The 14,203-nt window shown below is 46.4% G+C and overlaps 1 protein-coding gene across 1 annotated transcript; it reads left to right on the forward strand.

The window, feature by feature from the left end:
- The first annotated feature begins 13,323 nt into the window (after positions 1-13,323).
- On the forward strand, positions 13,324-13,761 carry LOC139046751 (putative nuclease HARBI1). Its single transcript, XM_070523262.1, has one exon. The coding sequence runs from the start codon at positions 13,324-13,326 to the stop codon at positions 13,759-13,761; it is 438 nt and encodes a 145-aa protein (XP_070379363.1).
- Positions 13,762-14,203: the final 442 nt, after the last annotated feature.

The following is a 14,203-nucleotide window of genomic DNA, read 5'->3' on the forward strand; positions in this document are numbered from 1 at the left end:
TAGAGTAAATTTATGATGCAGTTGGCATCCAAAGTAAAAAAAGCGACGTTTAGCGATGGTTTCAGATTGCTATCGGGCTCTGTCGCCGCATGAGCTATAGCTTCATGGATGGCAGATCAATAATGGTGACCTTTGTGGTCGTATAAGTATTCTATTGCCAAGTTCACGAGCAAAACGAGTGCAAGGAGAAAGCAGGAGCCAACGTTTCGACAATTGGACTTGTCTTTTTCAAGACCAAGTTCAGTAATTTGAGCGTGCTAATCGTGCGCAATTAGAGGGGCAATAAACAACTCTAAATGGAAATGCACACCTACTGTAGAATATGGAGAAAATGAGTCTCACCGCTGATGTCAAAGGGCGCAGCTCGCTGCGGTGCCATTTACAACACATGGCCAGCAACATTATATACAAATACGCTTCCTGAGCTTCTTCTGGGGCGGCATCCACCAATTGAGCTACTTGTTTTTGTCCTTTCTTCATGTTATCTTCGAGGCATAGAAAGCAAATATAAACGGGCATAGACTTTACATTTCGAATACACCATATACCGGAAGTACCCTTGCCGATCACAAGGAGAAAGAAATTGAGGATATAACCCGGCGTCCCCGCAGTTAATAGCATGGCCTGCTGCTACTGCCGTTGCGCCCTATATTGCGTGGCATGTGCGGGTAACAGTCGAATCGATCGAATCGCTGCAGCAGGCAAAACAATAAAGAAGTAAATGTCAAGCCGCAGCTGGTCCGTGATGATTCAATATGGCAGATTTGGCGCTCTAACTTGCGCTGCCAGTCATCAATGTCGCGTGTGGAAGGTGACGCTTCGCCGCAGTCGAACACTCACGTTCTTCTTTTCAATTTCTTTGTTGCGTTCCAGCTGGGGCTATTATAATAAATGTCATGACCTAAAAAAGGGCATCAAGTGATGAGTCCAAGACGAACGCCTGCATTCGCAGCGCTTGCTTATGTTATGTTTTCTATAAAGTTTCACGTTGCATTTTTTGTTCATAAAAAAACCTTCTCGAATGCGCTATTGTAAATATTTGGTTAAAACGCTATCGATCACAGGAACGTATTCCGCGAGAAATACGGACGTCTATAGCGGTGGAGAAACTTTACAGCGCTTTGTAAAACTGATTTCTCTTACTTCTATGAAACGGTTCGCTGTAAAACCAATGCAGAGCGCTATATTTTGCCAATACGTCGATCTAGCTAACGTGAAAAATATATCTATAAGAAAATATATGAAGTTTACGACGCTCCTTTAAGATGGCGAATAAAGCCCTATACAGAAGTGTTCCGACTAAAGAACGTTACTCTTCGAAAGAACTATTCCTTGTTGTCATTTCATGAAAACAAAAAGGTGTACATCGCTATGGTATGTCTATGCGCATTGCGCAAAATAGAACAACAAATAAATTTTTCACTTGTCTTTCAGCACTGGCGTAGTATACTATGTTGATCCGTCCTATTAGAATACTTTGTGTGTCATTAGCAGAAAACAGCGCTATACAGGATGACATTGAGAGCTACACAGACCACAGCGCTGAATAACAACCAAGAGTCTCTATGGTTTCAAGCAGCATATATATATATATATATATATATATATATATATATATATATATATATATATATATATATATATATAAATATATTGTAGTGTTCCTAACTAGAACGGCAACAGAAATGACATCATCTAAGTGAGACGGGTGTCGTCCGCCATTTTATTCCAACTTCTTCCTTCTCACTTCTCCCCTAGCACCTTCCTTCGTCTTCTTTCATGCGTCCAGCGCAGACCGCTTCACTCTTCCGGATTTCTTTTAATTACACCTCCTGGGGTAATACTTGAATACGTTTCCAATAGCGGCGCACTCCGTTTGGCCCGAGGCTCCGGCGTACCAGACATTCTTCAATATTCCATGCTGGCATGCAGTCTTAATAACTTGAAATGGTCCGCAATATTTTGAATTTGAGGGCACAGCTCCTTTCCTTACAAGGACATAGTCTCCAGGCTGTATGTCCGGTATCTCGCTACTGTGCCTTTTATCAAAGTTTCGCTTCATGCGGCGCTTGTAGATCTCCTGTTCTTTGACAGTTTTCCTTACTTCCACAAGTTCGAGGTTCTCTAGGAGACCTAGCTCACGATCTGCAGGAAGTATGGGCGCTGTACCTGAAGTTACAAAATGAGGGCTGCAGCCTAAACTCGTGGTGTATGATCTGTTGTGATGCTTCACAGCGGCCTCGAGACAGCACTTCCAGCCACCGGCAAAGTCTGGATACATCTTCAGATACTGTTTGATGTCTCGTATGGCACGTTCCGCTAGGCCGTTTGCTGCCGGGTGGTATGGAGAAGAATACTTTATCATGATGCCGTGCTCCTGGGCCCACTTTGATAATTTGGCACTCCGGAAAGCCGGCCCGTTGTCGCAGACGAGCGTCTTTGTGTGTTTAAAACACTCAGCTTTGAGGAGGTCTATTACGCTGTTTGCGTCTTCTTTGCCAGCTTTAGCCGCAATCGTCCGTGTGCACTCATCTATGGAGAGCAAGAAAGCTTGCGTTCGCTTGACTCCTTCCCCCTTCTTTTTGAGCTCCGCGAAGTCCAAATGAATTACTTCGAACGGGATGCTTGAATATTCAGGGTTTGTCATAACGTCTGTCGATTGCTTGAATTTAACTTTGTTCACCTGGCAGAGGTGGCATGTGCGGATGTAATGGCTGATGTCGTTTTTCATGCCCGGCCATGTGAATCTCATGAGCAATTTCTTATAAGTGCGCCAGAAGCCATCATGTCCACCCGATTCAGGGGTGTCGTGGTATAGATGAAGAATCCTTGGAATCATAGTTGGTGGTACGTGATACCTTCCATTGATAAACTGGAGCTCTTCTGTACCTTCCCATAGCTTAATATGATTGATTGTATCTGGATTATTGCTTGATTCCTGTACAAGTAATCTTGATAGTGCGTCAGCGTAAGTGAGGAGTGGGCCAGGACGGTGCGAAATTACGCAATCAAATTGTTGCAGATAGTTCACCCATCTAGCAATGCGGCCTCTTGGCTGGGCCATGCTCAGAAGTTGAGTGAATGCTTGATGGTCCGTGAAAAGTATGAATTTGGCACCTTCCAGGTAAGTACGAAAGTACTGCACAGCTTTTAAGACGGCCAGAGCTTCCTTTTCTGTGGTACAGTAATTGATTTCGGCGGGTTTCAGGGTATAGCTGTAGTACCCCACGACGTAGTGTTTGGTTTGATCAGCTTGTTTGGATGGCTTCTGGTATAGAACTGCACCGGTAGCATAATGTGATGCGTCCGTGTTCAGCACGAAAGGCAAGGAAAAATCCGGTATTCGCAAGATGGGGTCCGACGATATTAGTTTTACGAGCTCACGATAGACAGCTTCGCACTTCTCGTCCCAATGAAAAGGCACGTCTTTCTGAGTTAAACGTGTGAGGCACCTTGTTCTCAGTGCGTAGTCTTTGATAAACGCCCGGAAGTGTCCTGAAAGGCCAAGAAAAACGCGCAGGGAGTGCACATCATAAGGCTTTACCAGCTTGGAGATTCTCTCTACCGATTCTTGCTTGGTGCTTTTAGTCTGTCCATCAAACACCCTGCCAAGAAATACTACGGTATCTTGAAAGAACGCACTTTTCTTGAAGTTGACTTTGAGTTGGGCAAGACTGAGGGCATGAAGAACTTTTGAAAGATGACTACGGTGTTCATCCTTTGTCTTTGAGTAGATGATGATGTCGTCGATGTACACATTGCAAAATGTGCCCAGGTAAGGTTTCAGAATGTCCGTCATAATCTTCTGAAACCACGCAGGGGAGTTTTTCCAACCAAATGGTAGGCGGTTGTACTCAAACAAGTCAAATGGGGTTATGAACGCGGTGTACTTCTTCGTTTCTTCACTTAGTGGAATCTGCCAAAAGCCCTTGCAGAGATCTATCCGTGAAAACCAATGGCAACCACCGGTTTCGTCAATGATGTCGTCGATTCTCGGCATTGGATAAGGTATCAATTCAGTTTGACGATTGAGAGCCCGGTAGTCTGTGCAGAGGCGGAATGTCCCGTCTTCTTTAGGTGCAATAGTGATAGGAGAAGCAAATGGGGATACAGAAGGCCGGATGATACCTGCGTCTAACATTTCTTGCAACTCCTTTTTCAGCCACACCTTTTTATCTCTGGACATATTATAGGGGGTTCTACGAACCACTGTTTTATCTGCGAGCTCGAAAGGAACGACATGGGATTTCATTGCTGGAGGGTAGCTTCCTATGCATATAAGCTCTGGGTACTTAGTCTTGATGTCTTCGTGGTGAAAAATTAGCCTTGATACACTAGGTTCTTCACCAGGGTCTTCTGTTCTTATCGTGTCTTCGGCCATTACCTTGTCATCCCAATAGAGGTTCATCTTAAGTTTTTTCATGTCTGGACGGGACAAAAGAAAATCGTAGGTGACATTGGGAATGGCCAATACGTCACTGGTAATAGCATTTCCTTGAAATTCAATAGCCAGGGTTACCCATTCGCTATGCATGGTCACTGACCCATCGTAGGCTTGGACACGCAATGTTCTACCAGCGTGCAGACGACTGGCATCCACTCGAGTCTTGTTGATAATAGATACCGAAGCTCCACTGTCAACGAGAGCCTTCACTTCAATGCCATCTACCTTAATGGGGGCGTACAATAAGCTTGACGACACCAAATATACTGTCTCACTGAAGCTCTTTTTCTGGGGCTTGTGATGCACGCTAGACAGATTATGTGGAAGTAGGTTGCCGTGAACTGCGGTAATTGGTTCTTCACCATCCTCACAGTCATGATTTACGCTTCCCAGAGATTTGTTTATGAAGCTGTGTTCACATTCAGTTGACGGCAACGACTCTAGATTGGAATCAAGTTGCTCTGTTCTACCATCTGGCTGTCTTCTCGGTGTAACTCTTGGCACTGAGGTCTCTAGAAAGTTCAGAAGGTCATCAAACGTTCTTGGACCTTTGAGCTGGACATGACAACGGATCTCGATACACAACCCTTGCGTTATCAAAGCTACAACAGCAGAAGACGGCAGCTTCGGTTCTGCAGAATACAACAGGCGACGCTTCTCAAGACAGTACTCAAGCAGAGAGCCACCTGTATAACTGAACCGCAGTGCCGCATCCCATCTTTCTACTGCGTTGCCTTCGAAAGCCCCTAAAAAGTTGCTTTTCCACAGTTCCCAACATGTTGTTCCATAATCCATGAGTTGCACGTCATACCATTTTCTGGCTATACCGCCCAAATAGCGGCGCATATGCAAAATCTTTGTGTCGTCGGAGTGCCACAGATTCTTGTCACAGGCGTACTCGAAAAAACACAGCCAGTGGTGTGCATTTTGCGATTTTCCTTCAAAAACATCTGGTTCAACAATACTTCGTGCTGACTGCTCTCGACTAAGCGCTTGGACGAAAGTTCTCATTATTTCGATCTGTTGTATAATGTTCCTTTGCAGTTCCATAACACTCAAGTCTAGGCTCACCTTCCCGGCAGGCGTTTCCTCTTTGAGGGTGCCACGTCGTATGGGTTCCAGAACGAGTTCGCTCAGTGTCTGCAGTTGTAGATTCACTGTCACCGATCCTGTTTGCACGAGGGCTTGGCGGCTGATTGCAGCTTGTTGCAGTACCACGTTGATCAGCGCGGTAGAACTAACTTCAAGAGGAAGGTCCGTCGCTGGCTCACCGTGCACTTGGTATCGGGTGAACACAACAGACTCTGATGACGCCTGGTCGACGAAAAACGTCACCCGCATCGCTGGTCTTCGAAAACTGTCGGCTGCGCCAAAATGTAGCGTTCCTAACTAGAACGGCAACAGAAATGACATCATCTAAGTGAGACGGGTGTCGTCCGCCATTTTATTCCAACTTCTTCCTTCTCACTTCTCCCCTAGCACCTTCCTTCGTCTTCTTTCATGCGTCCAGCGCAGACCGCTTCATATATATATATATATATATATATATATATATATAAACCCGCCGTGGTTGCTCAGTGGCTATGGTGTTGGGCTTCTGAGCACGAGGTCGCGGGATCGAATCCCGGCCACGGCGGCCGCATTTCGATGGGGGCGAAATGCGAAAACACCCGTGTGCTTAGATTTAGGTGCACGTTAAAGAACCCCAGGTGGTCGAAATTTCCGGAGTCCTCCACTACGGCGTGCCTCATAATCAGAAAGTGGTTTTGGCACGTAAAACCCCAAATATTAATATATATATATATATATATATATATATATATATATATATATATATATATATATATATATATATATATATATATATATATATATATACCAGAAACAAAGCAGTTGTGGGTCCGGGTAAATATTCACAGTGAAGTAGACGCGCGTATGAAGCGGATTATTGACGTTTCGGCCGGGGTCCGGCCTTCATCAGAATACATAGCATGGTGTCAGTACGGTTGATATACATGTGCCTATCAACCAAATGAAGATACGTTTACATGAAAAACGAATATGATGAGCGAACAAAATGCATCCGAATCGTTCAAAAGATAGCTGACACGTGTATATAGACCGATGGCGATTGCAAACATATCATCTAAAATGCAAAACATAAGAACGCACCGAAATGAATTGCAAAAACCAATCGCCACGTGACAAAAAACGTCAATATGTGCTCAATATGTGCTATGTTATCAAGAAAACACAGACAAAGAAAAAGGGGGATAGCGACGTACTAGAAGCAGAAGGGACAAGTGACGGGCTACAAAGACAGGCAACTCAATTTTCCTACACATTCATTCATACCACACGCGACGGTATCAAACTTATATATAAGGAAGGATTCGCGGGCTTCTCTATCATAATTTGAACGAAATCCAGATTCAAGCAATGTGACTCTCAGTTTATCAAATGAGTGGTCAGGAAGATGCACGTGTCTTGAGATGGGCAGGTTGGGCAACGTGTTAGCGTGGGATTTATGATTGTTAAAGCGGAATCTGAAAGGCCCTTCTGTTTGTCCGATGTACTGTTTTTTGCAGAGCGTGCATTCAAGCATGTATATTATGTTTTTTGTGTCGCAGTCGAAATCGCCTTTGATTTTTAAACAAAAGTTTGAAGACGTACTAGTAACCTGTTGCGATGTGACCATGTAGGGGCATACTTTACATCGGGGTTTTCGACAACGATGGCATCCGATGGCATCAGGGCAGTCAGTCTTAGATGATGATGCTAGTATATCTCGAATATTTCTAGCTTTACGGTATACTGCTTTAGGAGGATCAGAGAATATGTTTTTGAGGCGTTCACTTTGCATTGTAATATTGTGGTGTTTCTTTAATACATGCGAAACACTTCAGACTGACGCAGTTTGGGTTAGCACAAGATTTTACAATTCATTTCGGTGCGTTCTTATGTTTTGCATTTTAGATGATATGTTTGCAATCACCATCGGTCTATACACTTGTCAGCTATCCTTTGAACGATTCGGATGCATTTTGCTCGCTCATCTTATTCGTTTTTCATGTAAACGTATCTTCATTTGGTTGATAGGCACACGTATATTAACCGTACTGACACCATGCTATGTAATCTGATGAAGGCCGGACCCCGGCCGAAACGTCAATAATCCGCTTCATACGCGCGTCTACTTCACTGTATATATATATATATATATATATATATATATATATATGTGTGTGTGTGTGTGTGTGTGTGTGTGTGTGTGTGTGTGTGTGTGTGTGTTCGTGTGTACTCTACCGTTATTGTGATGCACAAACGAAGGAACAGAAATCAGCATGCGCTGGGCAAATAAATCGTGATCAAAGATATATGAGAGCTGTCTCCTTCACAATGAGTGAAATGAAGGGGATGCTTACACATGCGTCACAGCTATTAGGAATGCGAAAGGCTTCAAAAAGACTTGTGTGTTCATCGTGGCCATTTGGCAAGGTTACTTTTTTAACAGTCGGCTTGCAGCCGCATTCATGGCAATGCAGTGACAAATGACTATCTCTAGCTTGTTTTTGAAGCTCGTTTGAGTGTCGCGCAAGTGGTCATTGATGCACTTGACATAATAGCAATTACAGGAATTCTCCAACCGATTTTGCGCCCTCAGCGTGGACGTCATCGTCGCCATGAGGTTCCGTATGAAGACCAACAGCGATAACACCGTCGCATCACACCCTACGCTGTATGTGCAAGTAAAGGCACGCGAGGGCACCCGACAATGGCGCTTCTGCCTCGCCCGCGCGAAAGTGACAAGAGCGGGCAATAATCGCGCAGTATTCCTTTGTGCGCGGGGCGCCCAACGTTGCGAGACACCGAGGGGGAGGGAAGAGACGGGGTAACGTTCTTTTCCATCCGCAACTGCACATGTACTGGCTCCGCGCGGCCGCCCAGCCGTATCTCGACAGCGGTCTGCGTTAGGGGCAGGGTGTAGGGCGGCGGCAGTTCGTAGTTTTGTGGCGCTGTGTATTCTCAGTGCTCACAATTCGTTGGAGCGACGACAACACGATTGTCACTTCGCTCGCTGCTGCTGCCGCGTTTCTTCACGCCAGCGTTGTGGCAGCGAGTTTCCACGGTCATTGAGTCAGATGTTTTAAGGCTTGCTTGAGCACGCGTGACACCATGTTTGTTAAGTTAGTTAGTGTGACTATATTTACAGGTTTATACAGCCAATAAAACCACTAGCCTTACTTTGTATAGCTATCCACTAATTTTCTATCGCAATCGACGCTTCGCCTTCCACACGAAAGTGCGACTTTTGTCCCTCCTCTTCACGCGTCCTAAATATACGTCCCTGCGCGCGCCCAGACATTTATTCCACATCGCTATCAGTGACGATGGACTAGGCCCTGTTCGTGAGCAGGGAAAACCTAGAAATTATGCTACAGCGGAAGACGCTAGAGCAGCTCGAAATGGCACTCTTGGAAACGTCCGTTGGCAGGAAATGGCCACAGATGTAGCGGTGGCAGCGGCCCGACGAGAAGAACATGCGGCTCTCTTGTGAGGTAGAGGTTCTGGGTATGCAGGATTGGTAAAAGAGAGGCTGCTGCTAAGCATGCAAGACGAGGCGGTTTTTGGCTTCACATTTTCACAAAGTTCAATCACAATTTTTATAGAGCGGCCGTGCTCCAATAGAGTCATTTTAGCAGAGCGTGATGGTGCGTCCACTGGCCATCGTTCTTTTCGCAGCCAAACACATTGCACGTCTCTGGAGGCCATCACCCTCCTCAAGATGGCTGCAGCGTAGCAAGAATTCAATACGTGTGAGCATGATGCGCAGCAGCCAACGCAACAATGAAAAATGCGCAGTAATACATTTTCTAGACCACAATACTTGCTGAGAGTGCAAGCAATCTCTCTCGATCGAGAAAAGGCGCTACATCCCTTACCTGTCGAGCGAATCCTCACACTCGGAGAGAATAGGCATGCTTATAAATCAGTGTCTGGGATGGAACATAATGGTATTGCATTATCAGAAGCAACAACATGACCAAATCCGAAATGCACGATAACAATTCAATTCACATCGCCCAGTAAGAAACTTTATATACTGTATGCATACTTATGTCCCACAACTTTTCTTTTGCGATGATATCCCAGACAGATAGATTAAAATAGTTGCTTGCATAACGGTCTTTCTCACTGACAACACAGCACCCCAACTAACTTGGAGTATCCCATTCATGTGCGAGTAGCACAGACGCCGTCGCTCGAACAGAGGCTGCTGTTGCCATTGCTACGCGGTCCTTTCAAACATTACATCGGACGTTGTCAGCATGTACCCACAAGGACATAAAAGCCGCATTTCACCTACTGAAGAACACAAGCCACGGTCACGCAGCACGAAAAAATAGTCACAAACTTGTGCCGACATCACGAGTCAATGAGCAGGTTCAAGGTATGTTTTAGCCTTTTTCCGCACATGAAAACGTTGCTCTTGGTTTCATCGTTGACAGCAAAGTGGTCACAGCTAACCTACTTGAAGCTGAGATACAGTGAGCTTTCTGGAACTCTTATAACCCTTTCTGGAAGGAAATAGGGGAACAGACTACAAACTTCGCCTACACATACATAAACATAACCTGTTACATTCAGCACACACAACGTCAGCTCATTGTTCACTGTGCAACGAACGGATAACACCAGAAACACGTACAAATTATGAAGGACGGCTCCCGCTTATCAAGTACCGGCACTAATTAAGCGTGTCAATTCACAAATAAATTTCAGCGTGGAACTCTGTAAATTCAAGTGGCAAATAATATGTTTTTCGTTGAATGAGCCAAGAACGCTTTAACACAAGTGCCTGTTTATTTTTTCATGTTTGTTTTCATTGTACGATCGTAGTTGCCCTATCTCTCTTTAATTTTATCTTGCATTGTATATTATTTTCACTATTTAAGAACACCCTGTGATGTCATCATATACCTGGTTACGCCCACTGCAGGGCAAAGGCCTCTCCCATACTTCTCTAACTACCCCGGTCATGTACTGATATTGGGGCCTTGTTGTCCCTGCAAACTTCTTAATCTCATCCGTCCACCTAACTTACTGCCGCCTCCTGCTACGCTACCCTGCCCTTGGTATCCAGTCCGTAACCCTTAATGACCACCGGTTATCTTCCCAACTCATTACATGTCCTACCCATGCCCATTTCTTTTGCTCGATTTCAACTAAGGTGTCGTTAACTCTCGTTTGCTTCTTCACCCAATCTGATCTTTTCTGATCCCGTAGCGTTACACCCATCATTCTTCTTTTCATAGCTGGTTGTGTCGTCCTCAATTTAAGTAGAACCCTTTTCGTAAGCCTCCAGGCTTTTGCCCCGTACGTGAGTACTGGTAAGACACAGCAGTTGTACATTTTTCTCACCCCAACCCATTCTTATTCTTCTGATTATTTCAGTCTCATGATCCGCATCCGCAGTCATTACCTGTCCAAAGTAGATGTATTCCCTAACCACTTCCATTGCCTCGCTACCCATCGTAAACTGCTGTTCTCTTCCGAGACTGTAAACATAACTTTAGTTTTCTGCAGAATATTTTTTGACCCACCCTTCTGCTTTGCCTCCCCAGGTCAGTGAGCATGCATTGAAAATTGTCCCCTGAGTTACTAAGCAGGGCAATACCATCAGCGAATCGCAAGTTACTAAGGTATTCTGCGTTAACTCTTATCCCCAATTCTGCCCAATCCAGGTCTCTGAATACCTTCTGTAAACACGCTGTGAATAGTATTGGAGAGATTGTATCTCCCTGCCTGACGCCTTCCTTTATTGGGATGTTGTTGCTTTCTTTATGGAGGAATACGGTGGCTGTGGAGCCGCTATAGCTATCTCGGTATTTTTACATATGGCTAGTGTACCCCCTGATTCCGTAATGCCTCCATGACTGCTGAGCTTTCGACTGAATCAAACGCCTTCTCGTAATCAATGAAAGTTATGTATAAGGGTTGGTTATATTCAGCACATTTATCTGTAACCTGATTGATAGTGTGAATATGGTCTTTTGTTGAGTAGTCTACAGAATCTTGCCTGGTCCCTTGGTTGACAGAAGTCTAAGGTGTTCCTGATTATATTTGCGATAACCTTAGTAAATACTTTGTAGGCGGCGGACAGTAAGCTGATCGGTCTATAATTTTTCAAGTTTTTGGCGTTCCCATTCTTATGGATTAGGGTTATGTTAGAGTTCTTCCAAGATTCCGGTACACTCGAAGTCATGAGGCATTGCGTAACAGGTTGGCCCGTTTTTCTAGAACAATCTGCCCACACCCCTTCAAGAAATCTGCTGCTGCCCTGTGATGTAAAGTCTTTCAAATTCTTCTTTTGTGAATGTATCACTTTCTCTGCTGTCTGTATAGTCCCCAGGTCCCCTCAAGTTGTCTTTGACAGCTTTTGTGGCTGGATGACCCCCATTATTGTGTTGGAAATAAATTGAACTGAGCTGAACTGAAATTTATGAAGAGCTGTTACGGAATGCCACTTGGCAGATGTAAGCAAACCGTCAGCCAGGGCCACTGCCGACTCCGCCGAACGTGGCAGGTCACTGGCGTGGCACACAGCCTCATGGGAAGCGCCACGTGACCAACTTGTTTCGGCGGGGGGAGTTTTTTAAAACTCCCTGTCGGAGTTTTCACAGAAGAATCCTGCCACAGCTAGCCAACGGAATGAAATGAGGGAATTGTATTGTTCTATCACTCCCATACATTGGAGTAAATATTCGAGGATGGGGACGCTTTAGGGCACATGACCTGTTAAAAAATATCAGAGCCCTTGCACTATGTGAAGAAGGATGACCAGCGAAGCTGTGTATCTGGGCCCCTTAATGGCGAACTGCAACTCTGCCACCGGTCGGCCCGGCATTACACTATCTTCGAGAACGGCCGACGTATGGGGAGTGCTTAGTGCTTGCTTCCCCTACACCGCAGACCGGGCCAGTACTGCAGTATTTTCGGGATCGGCTCATTTATGGGGAGTGTTTAACGCCTGCTTCACCACCGCCGCGGGTCGGCCCGGTATCGCACTATCTTCGGGTTCGGCTGACGTATGGGGAGGGCTTCGCACCTGCTTCACCTTTGCCACAGATCGGCCCGGCATTTCCCTATCTTCGGCATTGGCCCATGTATGGGGAGTGCTTAATGCCTATTTCACTTTCACCACAGGCCTGGCCGGTATTGCGCTATCCTCGGCACCCACTCATTCGGAGGGTTCAACGCCTGCTTCACCATTGCCGCTGATCGACCCGGCATTGCACTGTCCCCGGTATCGACCCACGCCAAGGACACGGAAATTTCCTGGGACGGTGCAGGTATACAGCTTGGCTGTAAAAGTGCATTCGCCTAATAGGGAGGGATGATGCCGTAAATCTCGGACAGCGTGCTACAACAAACTTCGTTCTCCTGGAACTCATTCCGTTCTCCATTTCGTTCTCCAGGGGGGCTATTCTGCAAGAGTCCACCTAGTGGACTGTCCACTTCGGCCGCCGCTGATTGGCTGTAGGTCTACAAATGACGATGCCGACCAGCGCTCCTAGCTTCCGGTTCCTTTCTGAAACGTCAGACTGACGTCAGTGGTGTTGCACTTACTCTTCACGTTTTGTGTGATAACTGAACATGCTTCGGCGCGTTCACGTGATTCAAACAGTCACCGCGCATCAACGGATCTTTCTGCGATTCCTTTGTTTGGAGTAGACCGCAGCACAACGATGGATGCGAGCCTGCTTTTTTTGCTTTTTGATCACGGAGGAGAGAGGCGACTTCGAGAACAACGGGACCCGTTCGCCATGTCCGACGAGTCTTTTCGGCGGCACTTTCGCCTTTCGAAAACGACGGCGATGTGGCTGTGCGAGCAGTTATCGGACGACCTGGCGCGCGAGAGAGAAGGGCTCACCGTTCAAGATCAGGTGATTTGCGCCCTTCGGTTTTATGCTACCGGTGGCTTCCAAACGGCTGTCGGTAGCGAAGCCACCGTATCGCTGTCCCAGCCGTCTGTCAGCCGCTGCGTTCGCGCGGTATCGGAAGCGATCGTCCGTGTCGGCACCGAACAGCGCTGGGTGTCGTTTCCGCGTACGAGATCGGAGATAGCGCTCGTCAAGCAAGGTTTCTTGCGGAGCGGCAACATCTCTGACGTCGTGGGATGCGTGGACGGCACCTACATCGCTATAGCCGGCCCGGACCTGCCCCCAGCCGAGAAGCAGACGTACTGGTGTCGGAAGGGATACTACGCGCTGAACACCATGGTGGTAAGCACGCTCTACCTAATGTACTCATGATATATACGAAATCCCAACGCGCGACAACAACTTAATTTACTGATATACTGCAATTCACAGGTGTGTGACTCGAACATGCGAGTGCTGGCCATCGACCCTCGCTTCGCCGGCTCGTGTCACGACGCATACGTATGGCGTGGCTCAGCCCTTCGGAGCATTTTCGCCGACACCGAAATCGTCCACAGAGGAGAGTTTCTCCTTGGTGAGTACAGAAATGCATATAAACGCGCTTGTGAACCGCAGCCAATGTCTATAATGAATTCGGCGCAATTCCTGCGCTACATTTATTCTGCAGGCGACAGTGCATACCCACTGGAGCCATGGCTCATCACGCCGGTTCCGGGACATCCCGCGCTATCGTCTCCGGAGGGCCGTTTTAATCAAGCTCACGCGTCGATGAGGTCTGTGGTGGAGCGCTGCATCGGCCTTATGAAGAGTCGGT

Source organism: Dermacentor albipictus, chromosome 8, assembly GCF_038994185.2.
Source record: "Dermacentor albipictus isolate Rhodes 1998 colony chromosome 8, USDA_Dalb.pri_finalv2, whole genome shotgun sequence".
Classification (NCBI taxonomy): domain Eukaryota; kingdom Metazoa; phylum Arthropoda; class Arachnida; order Ixodida; family Ixodidae; genus Dermacentor; species Dermacentor albipictus.